Source organism: Epinephelus moara, chromosome 23 (genome assembly GCF_006386435.1).
Source record: "Epinephelus moara isolate mb chromosome 23, YSFRI_EMoa_1.0, whole genome shotgun sequence".
Taxonomy (NCBI): Eukaryota; Metazoa; Chordata; class Actinopteri; order Perciformes; family Serranidae; genus Epinephelus; species Epinephelus moara.
In genome coordinates this window covers 34,115,099-34,127,792 of record NC_065528.1, presented here as the reverse complement: position 1 = coordinate 34,127,792, position 12,694 = coordinate 34,115,099, and the positions used below count along the sequence as shown (strand labels likewise).

General features: G+C 46.6%; 3 protein-coding genes across 3 annotated transcripts in view; 1 reads left to right on the top strand and 2 right to left on the bottom strand.

Moving 5' to 3' along the window:
• Nucleotides 1-7,161, top strand: part of dennd6b (DENN/MADD domain containing 6B) — a 12,162-nt gene extending 5,001 nt beyond the window's left edge. The window contains 15 exon segments of the mRNA XM_050036584.1: nucleotides 211-316; nucleotides 430-509; nucleotides 1,027-1,089; nucleotides 1,166-1,221; nucleotides 1,400-1,522; nucleotides 1,792-1,887; nucleotides 4,084-4,178; nucleotides 4,301-4,366; nucleotides 4,494-4,558; nucleotides 4,647-4,736; nucleotides 5,084-5,137; nucleotides 5,226-5,335; nucleotides 5,476-5,578; nucleotides 5,788-5,862; nucleotides 6,536-7,161. Coding sequence (XP_049892541.1) covers nucleotides 211-316; nucleotides 430-509; nucleotides 1,027-1,089; nucleotides 1,166-1,221; nucleotides 1,400-1,522; nucleotides 1,792-1,887; nucleotides 4,084-4,178; nucleotides 4,301-4,366; nucleotides 4,494-4,558; nucleotides 4,647-4,736; nucleotides 5,084-5,137; nucleotides 5,226-5,335; nucleotides 5,476-5,578; nucleotides 5,788-5,862; nucleotides 6,536-6,658 — 1,305 coding nt within the window. The 3' untranslated portion in view covers nucleotides 6,659-7,161.
• Nucleotides 6,974-12,694, bottom strand: part of LOC126385273 (F-actin-monooxygenase MICAL3-like) — a 72,069-nt gene continuing 66,348 nt past the window's right edge. The window contains exon 32 of the mRNA XM_050036884.1: nucleotides 6,974-7,455. The gene's annotated coding sequence lies outside the window, so the exon portion shown is untranslated. The remainder of the gene's footprint in view (nucleotides 7,456-12,694) is intronic.
• Nucleotides 7,574-12,509, bottom strand: gcc1 (GRIP and coiled-coil domain containing 1). Its single transcript, XM_050036570.1, has 4 exons — nucleotides 12,317-12,509; nucleotides 10,407-10,910; nucleotides 9,583-10,242; nucleotides 7,574-9,078 (listed from the first exon to the last, which is right to left on the bottom strand). Exons 2-4 carry the CDS (start codon nucleotides 10,782-10,784, stop codon nucleotides 7,816-7,818), a joined length of 2,301 nt encoding a protein of 766 aa, XP_049892527.1. The 5' UTR covers nucleotides 10,785-10,910; nucleotides 12,317-12,509; the 3' UTR covers nucleotides 7,574-7,815.

Genomic DNA, 12,694 nt, shown 5'->3' with positions numbered 1-12,694 from the left:
GAGCCTCTGTTCAACACGGTGGTGGGGAGGGGGGGATGAGGGAGAACAGGCTCTGATTGGAGGGAGAGCTAACCACGCCCACTTAGGAGACAGGAAGAGTAACCGTTTTCTTAACATTGGATAAGCCTACGGTGGGGTATCTCCTTTACCCAATATCTCTGATGTGACATTTGACTGACACCTGTGATGTCATGTGACTCTGTGTTTCAGTCGCTGGTGTTGGTATCCAGGTTACCATACACTCACCTGTTCCACAAGCTGCTGCAGATCGTCGCACCTGAGTTTTTTGAGAAGTTGGAGCCCTGTTTGGAAGCAGGTGATGATGTCATGCTTACATCATAACCATGTATGAATCACAGTAGAGGTAAAATGATGACATCACTCTGCTGAAATGACACCTGACATCTCGTCTTTCTCTTGTTCTTATAGTGTGTAACGAGATCGACCAGTGGCCTTCACCTGTACCTGGACAGACCCTCAACCTGCCTGTGATGGGCGTGGTCCTTCAAGTGAGCAGGGGCGGGGTCTTAGAGGGGGCGTGGTTGTAAAGGTGATCAGGGGGTGTGATCTTATCCAAGATTTTGGAGGTGTGGTCTTAAAGGTGGGGTGAGTAAAGGTGGGGTGAGAGGCGTGATGTTAAAACAGATCTTACAGGTGAGTTTAGGGGCATGGTCTCACAGGTGAGGTAAATCCTCAGCAGAAAAGATCCCTGTCATCACCAGCTGAGGATCATGGGTACGGTAGTGTTTATGAATGTGTCCGACCTTCAGAGTGACGTCACAGCTGTTTGTTTACATTTACCTGGTCATTAGTGTTCCCACCTATCGGACAGGTGAGTCTTGTTACGACAGGTATGTTTGACTGATGATGTGTTTTTATTTAAAGTTCACACTGTGAAAAAAACATCTACCTGTGAATTTTTTTATTTTTTAATGAACATGTTTGTTTGGATTTTACTGGTTAGGTGTTAAGTTGTTTAGTTTATTGTTTGTTTGTTTGTACTGTTTGTTTGTTTGTTTGTTTCAGGTGCGGATTCCTTCAAAAACAGACAAACCAGGAGGAAGTCCCATCAGACAGACAGCCAAAGAGGTGAGGAACAGGAAGTGACTCTTTATTAACAACGCTCACTGTTACCGAACAATAAAGTTTAATTTTGTGTCCTCAGAACCTGCTGCCGGCTCCGACCCTGCTGCCTACCATCCACGAGCTCGACCTCTTTAAGTCTGTCTGCTCTTCTGTTATTAATACTGTTTATTGATTATTGAATATTATTATCTGTGTATAAACATATAAACTCAGAGCCAAACTCAATGATTAATGATCAGGATCAATAATCATTGATCATCGATCAGTCACTTCCAGCCGAACCTTTCTGTCGGTGTGACCTTTGACCTCTCAGGTGTTTCCAGTCGGTGCTGATCCACCTGCAGATGCTCTGGGAGCTCATGTTGCTCGGGGAGCCGGTGGTCGTCATGGCGCCGTCTCCCACCGTCTCCTCGGAAACCGTGCTGGCTCTCATCAGGTGACTGATCAGACGCTTCTGAGCACCTCACACTCCCTGTCTTTATAAATGGACATGTTTACTGTGGACGTGTTTATCAAACACTGAGGACATGACCAATTTATTGATTTATTGATTATCAGTTTAACACAAATAGCTGAGCTTTGATCAGTAATCCAGGTCACATGACTCTTATTGATCCACATTATGATGTTTGTAAACTGTGAGGTCAGAGAGCCCCTGACAGCCAATCAGTGTCGTTGCCATGGTAACCATGTGTCCTCCCTCAGCTCCATCAGTCCTCTGAAGTTCTGCTGCGACTTTCGTCCGTATTTCACCATCCACGACAGCGAGTTCAGAGAGTACACCACCAGGACCCAGGCCCCGTGAGTACCTGACCACACCTGTCTCTACCTGTTCACACCTGTCTGCCACCTGTCTGTCTGTCTCTACCTGTTCACACCTGTCTCTACCTGTTCACACCTGTCTCTACCTGTTCACACCCATCTCTACTTGTTCACACCTGTCTGTCTGTCTCTACTTGTTCACACCTGTCTGTCTGTCTCTACCTGTTCACACCTGTCTCTACCTGTTCACAACCGTCTCTACTTGTTCACACCTGTCTGTCTGTCTCTGCCTGTTCACACCTGTCTGTCTGTCTCTAACTGTTCACACTTGTCTCTACCTGTTCACACCTGTCTCTACCTGTTCACACCTGTCTCTACCTGTTCACACCCGTCTCTACCTGTTCATACCTGTCTCTACCTGTTCACATCTGTCTCTACCTGTCCATCTGTCTCTACCTGTTCACACCCTTCTCTACTTGTTCACACCTGTCTGTCTCTAACTGTTCACACCTGTCTCTACCTGTTCACACCTGTCTGTATCTTACCACATGTCTCTACCTGTTCACACCTGTTTGTACGTGTTCACACCTGTCTCCACCTGTCCATCTGTCTGTACCTGTTCACACCTGTCTCTACCTGTTCACACCCGTCTCTATTTGTTCACACCTGTCTGTCTGTCTCTACCTGTTCACACCTGTCTCCACCTGTTCACACCTGTCTCTACTTGTTCACACCTGTCTGTCTGTCTCTACCTGTTCACACCTGTCTCCACCTGTTCACACCCGTCTCTACCTGTTCACACCTGTCTGTCTGTCTCCACCTGTTCACACCCGTCTCTACCTGTTCACACCTGTCTGTCTCTACCTGTTCACACCTGTCTCTACTTGTTAACACCTGTCTGTCTGTCTCTACCTGTTCACACCTGTCTCCACCTGTTCACACCCGTCTCTACCTGTTCACACCTGTCTGTCTGTCTCCACCTGTTCACACCCGTCTCTACTTGTTAACACCTGTCTGTCTCCACCTGTTCACACTTGTCTCTACCTGTTCACACCTGTCTCTACCTGTTCACACCTGTCTCTACCTGTCCATCTGTCTCTACCTGTCCATCTGTCTCTACCTGTTCACACCTGTTTGTATGTGTTCACACCTGTCTCCACCTGTCCATCTGTCTGTACCTGTTCACACCTGTCTCTACCTGTCCATCCGTCTGTTCCCACCTGTGCTTGCTGCCTGGCACACAACTCACCTGACCCAGTACGCATCCTTGTGAGTAGCCGACCCACAGGGATGGGTGCAGAGTCGGAGAGACACCGTTTCAGACGTGTGCATGCCTGAGCTGGAGAGGGTAGGGTACCTGTCAATCATTTCTTTATCCAGCCAATCACCTCACAGCAGTGGAGGAGTCAACATTTCAACTAGCAAACTATGCTAACGTTAGCTAGCGTTGGTGCATCAACTGCCCGATCATAACAGAATATAGTAACTTCAACCACTGATCATTTAAGAAGGACCACCGCGAGATAACATGTTCTTTGTTTAAATTACAACACAGTTAAACAATGAATCATAGCTATTTGTTTCTGGCTGCCAGCATTAGCTAGCACAGTTAGCTAAGTTAGCGGAGTTGTCTTCTTTCACTTTAACATGTTGATAAAACACAGACAGACGGGAAGGTTCTTAACCAACATGTTAAAGTGTAAACTTTTCAGTGAGCTAACGCTGCAGCCAGAAGCAAACATGTATGATCCATCATCTTTTTGATAACCTCAACACAGAACACGTTTCCTCTCCTCTCCTAAAATGTTTCTATATTCTGTATTGATCCAGGATTAAGGAGCTGATCAGGAGACAGCGTTAGCTAGTGCGCTAGTGTGCTAGGTAGTAAAAAAGTTTTCTATTTATTCTTTAAAAAAGTAACTTAACACAAGGCTAACGTTATTTTTACAACAATGATCTAAAATATGTATTTAACAATCTCCGTCTGTACAACATCAAACTGAGAGTCTGGTGCTGGAGTGGCAGCTCTGCCAGTGGATGTTTCTCCACAGGGCAGCGGCTCCATATAGTTTGTTCTGGCTGTGCCGGGCTGACCCCCCAGGGTCCAGATCTGGTCAGTAGATGCTTACCTGTCTGGCAGGTCTGTCTGTCTGACCTCACCTGTCTGTGTCACCTGTCTGACCTCGCCTGTCTGTGTCACCTGTCTGACCTCGCCTGTCTGTGTCACCTGTATAGGCCTAACGTGGTTCTTGGAGTCACCAACCCGTTCTTCATCAAGACTTTTCAGAACTGGCCTCACGTCGTCCGACTGGGAGAAATCAAGATGGCAGGTGAGCGACCACTTCTTGTTCTTCTGTTCTTCTTCATGTGAATCCAAATTTAATCCAAACGATCAAAATACTTTAAAATAATCAACATGCTTAATAATCTGACCGCGTCTGATCGCTCTCAGGTGATTTACCCAAACAGGTGAAGGTGAAGAAACTTTCTAAGCTGAAGACACTCGACACAAAACCAGGTCACACCCAGTCTTTTATTTATTAATACTGTTACAGTCGTGTTAATGTATTATTATTATTATTATTATTATTATTGTCACACTGCTGTGAATATTTTCAGTATAAACGTGTACTTCCTGTCTGCAGGGATCTACACGGCATTCAAGACGTTTCTACACAAAGACAAGATTCTGATTAAAAGGCTGCTGAAGGTGATGTCATCACTGTTTTTTATTGATCTGTGTGTTGATTCATTGATCTGTTTATTGATTGATGGATCGTTATAACCTGTGTCTTCAGGGGATTCAGAGAAGACGACCGTCAGAGGTTCAGAGCGCCATCTTGAGGCGACACCTGTTAGAGCTGACTCAGAGCTTCATCATCCCGCTGGTGAGCAAACAGCCAATCAGATCACTCCGACACACTGACCGCAGTCAGGTGTTTGATAAACACACCAGGTGTGTCACATCTGAACCTGAAAACAAACAAACAGTTATGACATAAGGCTTTAACGTTAAACTCACCTGTACGTGAAGGGGACAGGAAGTCGAGTTTGTCAACCTAGAACTTAGAGAATCAAAGAGCAGAAACAGGAAACAGTTTGAAAATATTTTGAAAGTTAAACTCAACAGTTCAGACGACGTTAAAAGTTTTATAAACATTTATAAATGTTTTGTCCTATATAAAAACTCTGAACCCTTCTGTTCTGAGTTTAAACCCTGGGTCTTGTCTGTCAGGAGCGGTACATGGCGAGCCTGATGCCTCTGCAGAGATCGGTGACACCGTGGAAGGTAAACAGGAAGTGGATGATCAGTGATGACCTCACAGTGATGTCATCAGCTCAGAGGTGAACTCTGATTGGTGTGTTTGTGTGTTCAGACTCCGCCTCAGATTCGACCCTTCAGTCAGGATGAGTTCATGTCGACTCTGGACCACACGGGGCCCCAGCTCACCTCCATGCTCAAGGGTGATTGGATGGGACTGTACAGGTGAGTCCCTCAGGTGTCTGCATACGAAGGAGGAAGTTGTCCTGTGTCTTTACTTAGTTTCAAACTGAGCTTCAGGAACTGTTTCAGAATGAGGTGATGGTCTGAACTTTGTTCTTCTTCTTTATTTGTCCTCTGGTCAGGAAGTTCTTCAGGTCTCCGAACTTTGACGGATGGTACCGCCATCGACACAAAGAGATGACGCAGAAACTGGAGAGTCTTCACCTGGAGGTCATCTGTGACGCTGTGAGTTTGTTTATCATGTAAACAAAAATAGTCAAAAAACATGCACATCCCAAGGTCCATTTGGAGTGGGTGCTGGATACATATATATAAAAATCATGAAAAAAAGGACATGCGGTACATTTTTTCCATTTGTTTATCATGTAAACATGTAAACACCTGGTTCAGACTGTAAACACCTGGATCATGTGACCCTGCTGTCTGTCTCTCAGGACCTGATGAGTTGGACTAAAGACAAGTCAGAGGTTGAGATCGTTGACTTGATTCTGAAGCTCAGAGAGAAACTGGTGAGTGTTTATCCCTGAATACAGGAAGTGTTTGTCCCTGAACACAGGAAGTGTTTGTCCCTGAATACAGGAAGTGTTTGTCCCTGAACACAGGAATTGTTTGTTCCTGAATACAGGAAGTGTTTGTCCCTGAACACAGGAAGTGTTTGTCCCTGAATACAGGAAGTGTGTGTCCCTGAACACAGGAAGTGTTTGTCCCTGAATACAGGAAGTGTTTGTCCCTGAATGCAGGATGTGTGTGTCCCTGAACACAGGAAGTGTTTGTCCCTGAACACTTATGCACGACTCTGGCGAGCCCGATGAGAGGAGATTTGCTGCATCTCCGAAGTACAACAACACAAAATATTCAAATGTGGTGCTACGGACGGCGGCGGAAGTGAGCAAGAGGGTCAGAGTTCAGGGAGCAATGTGATGGTGGATGTAGTGTGTCCCAATAGTATGCATACTGCATGCATACTGCATACTTTTTAAGGGCAGCTGCAGTACATACTAAAAGTATATAGTAGAAGTATGCGATTTGTAACGCAGGCAGTGTTTGTCCCTGAACACAGGAAGTGTTTGTCCCTGAACACAGGAAGTGTGTGTCCCTGAACACAGGAAGTGTTTGTCCCTGAACACAGGAAGTGTTTGTCCCTGAATACAGGAAGTGTTTGTGACGGACATTGTTTTTCAGATTAAAGCTCGGAGGCAGCAGCTGCAGCTGAGGGACGGAGTTTTACAGAAACTGGACGATTTTATTAATAATGTCATCAGCCAGCTGCCCGATGACCTGCAGACGGTACTGAGTACACACTGAGTACACACTGAGGACACACCAAGTACACACTCAGTACACACAGTGTGTATTCAGAGTAATTTAACATATCTGACTTGTTCAGGTTAAACTCTTGTTTGTTGCCTTCATTTTGTTTTTGTATTTTCATAAAGTTTACTGGATGAATCAAACATAAACTGTATGAATCTTTCTGTTTGCTTGTTTTTGTTTATTAATATTTATAAAGTTGTTCACATAAAAACACAAAGTTCCATCAGGTCTGATGATTTTAGCTCAGATAGTAAAACACAAATGTTTAATATTCCACATTAAATCTGTGTGAACTGAACTCTGACACCAGGTACAGACCATAATATTCAGCTGATACAGACCATAATAATCAGATGTTATTTTTCTATCAGACTGAACTGAATGTAGCACTGATAATTAACTGTAATAATGTGTTGTTTACCTTTATGTTCCTCCGTCAGTCTGTAAATATTTATTGTTGATTTAAAAAGTAAAACCTGGATCATGGTCAAACTGTGTCTGATGTGTCGTAGATTTATCAGGTGATTATTGATCAGTTAATGATCTGAGTGATGTCATCAGTCATGATCTCATTATATGTCAAGGTCTGTATGTCTCAAAGCTGACGACAGCTGTGCCAGAGGGGTTATAATTTTAATATGCCCGTACGTCCATCTGATTCTCGTATACACAACATCTCAACATCCTAAATGAACTGTTTTAAGTTTGGCACAAATGTCCACTTCGAGTTAAGGATGAACTGATTAGAACAACACACACGCCTACACGGGGAGAACATGTCGGAGCACCTGGAAGAAACCCACGCTGACACGGGGAGAACATGTCAGAGCACCCGGAGGAAACCCACGCTGACACAGGGAGAACATGTCAGAGCACCCGGAGGAAACAAATGAAACAAACTGAGTTTGTGAAGCAAGAAAAAATACTTTAATTTCAACAAGTGAATCAAAAATATACAGTCAAGTTACTTTTTAATGTTTCGTCACAGTGACACCATCAGATATTCATTTATTCATTCATGTATTCATGTGTTCATGTTTGTAGTGTTCACACAGTGCAGACTGAAACCAGACGTCACTCTTCTGTTAATTTAAACTCTCACATAAACTACAGTCTCCCAAAGCATCATGATGTTTCTTTCAGGTGTTTTACTTCCTGTTGGAGCTCCACCAGGTGTGTCCCTGCAGCCTCATGACGTCACGTTTCTCCTGTGGGCTGAAGTGCAGGATGGTCAGGATGGCACCAAGCGTCTGCTGTTTCCCGCTGGCATCCTGCAGCGTCAGGAACCTGTAGATGACATTCTTCAGGTACTCCATGTTGGCGCCCTCTCTGCTCTGGTCTCTGATCAGTTTGTCGAGATGTGCTCGCAGCTCGGCCGCCTCCTCCTCGTGGCGCTCTCCATTGGCGATGAGCTTGGCCTGCAGCTGGTGGAGGTCCTCCTCCAGCCGGTGCTTCTGCCGCCGCAGGCCGCCCACCTCCGCCTCTTTCCTGGCCAGCTGCTCGGCATAAAGCAGCATTGTGGGCTCATTGGGTGTCGCCCGACGCAGGGCCTGGCTGATGAAGTCACCCTCGCTCTCCAGCCCAGACTCGTGCTCGTCGTCAGCCGTCCTGTCAGCATCTATGTTGCAGATCAGAGCGGCAGCCCGCAGCCTCTCCAGCTCCTGGTCCTTCTCATCCAGCAGCGCCATGGTCCTCTCCCTCTGTTTGTGTAGCTCAGCCTCCAGTCGCAGCAGGTCTTCGCGGTGCAGCACCTCCACTCGCTCCACTTCCTGTCTGTGAGTCTGCTGCAGTGCCGCCACCTGCTGCTGCCGCTCCTCCAGCTGGCGGCGGTGTTTTGTCTCGGCCTCATCACTCTGGATCCGCAGGTTGATGTACTTCTCCTTCAGCTCGGCCAGCTGGTCCCGCACCTCCTCCAGCTCCTTCGCCTGGCAGCCATCTTTGGTGTTTTTGTTCTTCAGTACCACCTGCGCTCGCAGCTTGTAGCGCTCAAACTCATCTTTGAGCTGCCGCAGCTCCTGCTGGTAAAACACTGTGGTTTTGTCTCCACCCGGCTCCGCCTCAGTCTCCGCCAGGTTCTGGATGTTCTGGTCCGGGTTCCTCTGAGCCGCCAGCAGCAGCAGCTTCTTCACCTTCTCCAGCTTCTCCTTCAGCACGCCGACGTCCAGCTGTGACTCGTCTACGCTGATGTCAGAGGTCATCCTAGTGGAGGCCGCGATGGCGAGCGTTTTGTTCTCGGTGTCAAGCTGCAGGATGCGGTCTCGGAGTCTCTGAGCCGTCTGCTGGTCTCGGTGCCTCGACTTCTCACTGGAGCCCAAGAGCTCCGACAGTTCAGACACTCGCTGCTCCAGACCTGCGACCCTCGTCTCTGCAGCCTGAGCACGCTCACGAGCTCGTTCCTCCGCCTCGCACACCTGCAGACACAAACACACAGTCATCAGACGCTGGCAAACACCAGCTGAGCAGACCACCGAGAGAGGTCTTCCAGAGTCCTTTAAACCGGTGACATCAGTTGGACGACAGCAGGTACGTCAGTGCAGGTACGTCACCGCTATCGAGGACTTCATCCAACAAGAGGACAGAAACAATCTGTTAGTTTACATCTGAGAATCCTGGTCTCAATGTTGATCTTTTTTAGTTACTTTGGACCTGGTCTAAGTTTGATCTTGGTCATAGTTGACACCAGGTCTTAGTCCTTACCTTCTGGGTCTCGATGTGGATCTGTCTAAGTTAATTTAGACCTGGTCTTACTTGATACCTGGTCTTGGTCCTTACCTTCCTGGTCTCTATGTGGATCTGTTTCAGTTACATTAGACTTTATCTTACTGTAGACCTGGTCCTAGTTGAAATCTGGTTTTGCTTTAGACCTGGTCCTGGTGTAGACCTGGTCTTACTTGAGACCTGGTCTTGGTCCTTACCTTCCGGGTCTCAATGTGGATCTGCTGCTGGAAGTGGTTTTTCAGCTCTGTCAGTTCTCGCTGCAGTTCGTCCACTCTGGGATCTGGTTTCTTCTGGTCCTCCTCGGCGGCCTGCAGCCTCCTCTTCAGTTCATCTCTCTGCTCCTTCACCTGGTTCAGGTGAGCCTCAGACTCCACCCCCCGGTCCACGGCCTGTGATGTCATGAGCAGCGTGGTGTTTGCATCCTGCAGGCGGATTTCTACATCCTGTCGCAGGTCTCGTTCCTGCTGCAGGATCTTCTGCAGCTCTCTGAGCTGCTGGACGTGGTCTCCCTGCTCCTGCTCCCGCTCATGCTGCTGCGTGATGATGCGAGCACGGCTCTCGGCCAACTGCTGCTGCAGGGCACCAAGCTCCGCCTCCTGCTGCGCCGTCATGGCCACCAGGCGGTCCTGGAGCTCCTCCACCTCCTGCTTCAGCTGACGCTTGTCGGCCTGGAAACTCGCCTCCATCCGTGACTTCTCCTGTGTCACTGTGGCTAGGGCGCTCGTGAGTGTGCTCAGTTGGTTCTTCAGCTGGGAGACTCTGCGATCTGCCTCCGTACTGGGAGGAGGCGTGGCCTGTTGATGGTGCTCCGCCCCCACACTGCTGGTCTCTGAGCTGCCGGCGTCCGGGTCGGACTTCTGCAGGAAGAAAATACCACACGTTAAACACATCGTCAGAGTGCCGACTACGTCAACGATTTTTATTACATCGTACTGAACCATCGTGTTTGTGTCGTTCTTCGCGAAATCCGATTGGTTCTTCAACTGATCATTAACGTTAAGGTTGGACTTTAACAACGTACCACTGAGCTGGACCGTCCTCCGAGTTCCCCCTGGTCCTCCTCGCTCTGGTCCCCTCTGGTGGTCTCACTGGGTGTGTCTACAGACGCTGCTGTGTCCACGCTGTCCTCACTGTGCAGTGAGCAGCCGTCCTCTGGGAGGTCCACGGTGGTGGTGGTGATGTCTCGGCCCTGATGGTTCAGGTCCATCTCCTGCGTCGCAGTCAGGACCTTCAGACTGGCCTCCAGGGCCTCCTTCTCCTTCAGGAGACTCTTGTAGGCCCGGACCACGTCCTTGAAGCGGCTCTGGTATTGGACCAGCTGCTTCTTCTGGGACTCGATGGTGTCCAGCAGCTCCTTCCTGCTGGGACCGCCCCCGAAACTCATCCCAAACTTCTCCATGACTCTGGTGGTCTACTGTCGTCGAGTCAGACTGGATCCATCGTCACCAGGACCAGAATCTGAACTGGTTCATCTGGAACCGATCATGGTGGAACCTGAAACTCTAGGAACGGGGTTCATTGGTTTCTGAAACACAGACAGAAGAGAGACGTAAATGCTTCATCCATCAGGTGTGTTTCATCAAGCCCCGCCCCCCTGGTGATGGCTGTGACTACAGGTGTCAAGTTTTAGGGTCATCCTTCAGTCCGTCTCATTCTCATGAACATGACACCTCAAGAATACCTTTTATAGAGTTTCCTTAAATTTGGCACAAACGTCTTTCAGGACTAAACGATGAACTGATCAGATTTTGGTGTTCAAAGGTCAGTGTGTCCTTGTTTCTGTCTCATTCTCATATATGCGGTATCTCAAGAAGAAATCGTGGGAATTTCTTTAAATGTGGCACAAATGTCCACTTGGACTCAGTGATGAGTTGAACAGATTTTAATGGTCAAAGGTCCCTGTGGCCTTACATGTCTCTCATTCTTGTTAACTTGTTACCTTGAGAACATTTCAAGGTAAATTATTTAAATTTGGCTCAAACGTCTGGACTCTACATTGAACTGATCAGAACTTTGGTGGTCATAGGTACCTTATGCAACTTACACTCGTCTCATTCTCATGAAAAGGACATCTCAAGAACACCTTGAGTGAATTGTTTCAAATTGGCACAAACGTCCTTCAGGACTCAACAAAGAACTGACTAGATTTTGGTGATGAAAGGTCAAAGGTTAATGTCAGTGTGTCCTTGTGTCCACCTCATTCCCATGAATGTGACATCTCAAAATGGAATTATGGGACTTTCTTTAAATGTGACACAAACATCCCCAAAGAGTGAAGAATAAACTGATTAGAGTTTGGTGTTAGAAGGTCAAAGGTCAGTTCTGACAAAACTTGACACAAATGTGTCACAAACAGGATAAAAAATGAAGGTCAAAGGTCAGCTTGACTGTGACACTGTGTCACTGTGTTTTAACGTCATATCTCAGGAACTTTTCCTGCCAGTCTTCTGATTATTGACTAACTGATTAGTTAGTTAATTGATTGATTAATAGTTTCAGCTGAACTAGTATAAACTGTTAATTAAATCTGATGTTTAGTTAAAAACATAGATAAACAGATAGACCGATAGATAGATATGGTAACTTATTTTGTTACAGCAGCAGATTATTAAAGAATGGAGCAGTAAAACACACTCATCACACTGAGAGAGGAAAATACATGTCAATAAAATACTGTATTTAACCTTAGTATACTCTGTAAGTAAAGGATGTGTACAGAATATATAATGTAAGAATCTACTGTAAATATACAAAAACATAAGTATTAAAATATGAACTACACCCACAGGATAATTATCTTCATGTATATTTACATAAACTGACGTGTCTCTGTGAAACTGTGGCACTGAAACATAAAGTTTACACCTCAGTCTGACTTTAATATGTATCACCACAGACCGACAGAGATGTCCGGTTTCCTCCGGTTCTTACCCGGTAATCAGCTTCCGGTGCAGTCCGACACAAACTGTCGGTTTATAACGAGTTAAAATAAAACAGGTGAACCGTCCCGGAGCCTTTTTAGTTCGCCAGGTAACTGTAAATGTGTTTAAATAAACTCTGAGTCTCTGCTGTCAGCTCACAGCCGCCATGTTGGACTGAACCGGAACTGGAGCAGAAGGAGGAGGGGGAGGATGCGGGAACCTGAGGCTGCGTTCACTGCCGCTAGGAAAAAGACAAAGAGGTTTGTTGTGTTCAGTCAATGTCTGGCTGAGGGTGTTTTCTCTGCTTTAAACTTTACTGTCAGATTATTATTATTATCATATACATATATACATATATACATATATATACACACACATATATATATAT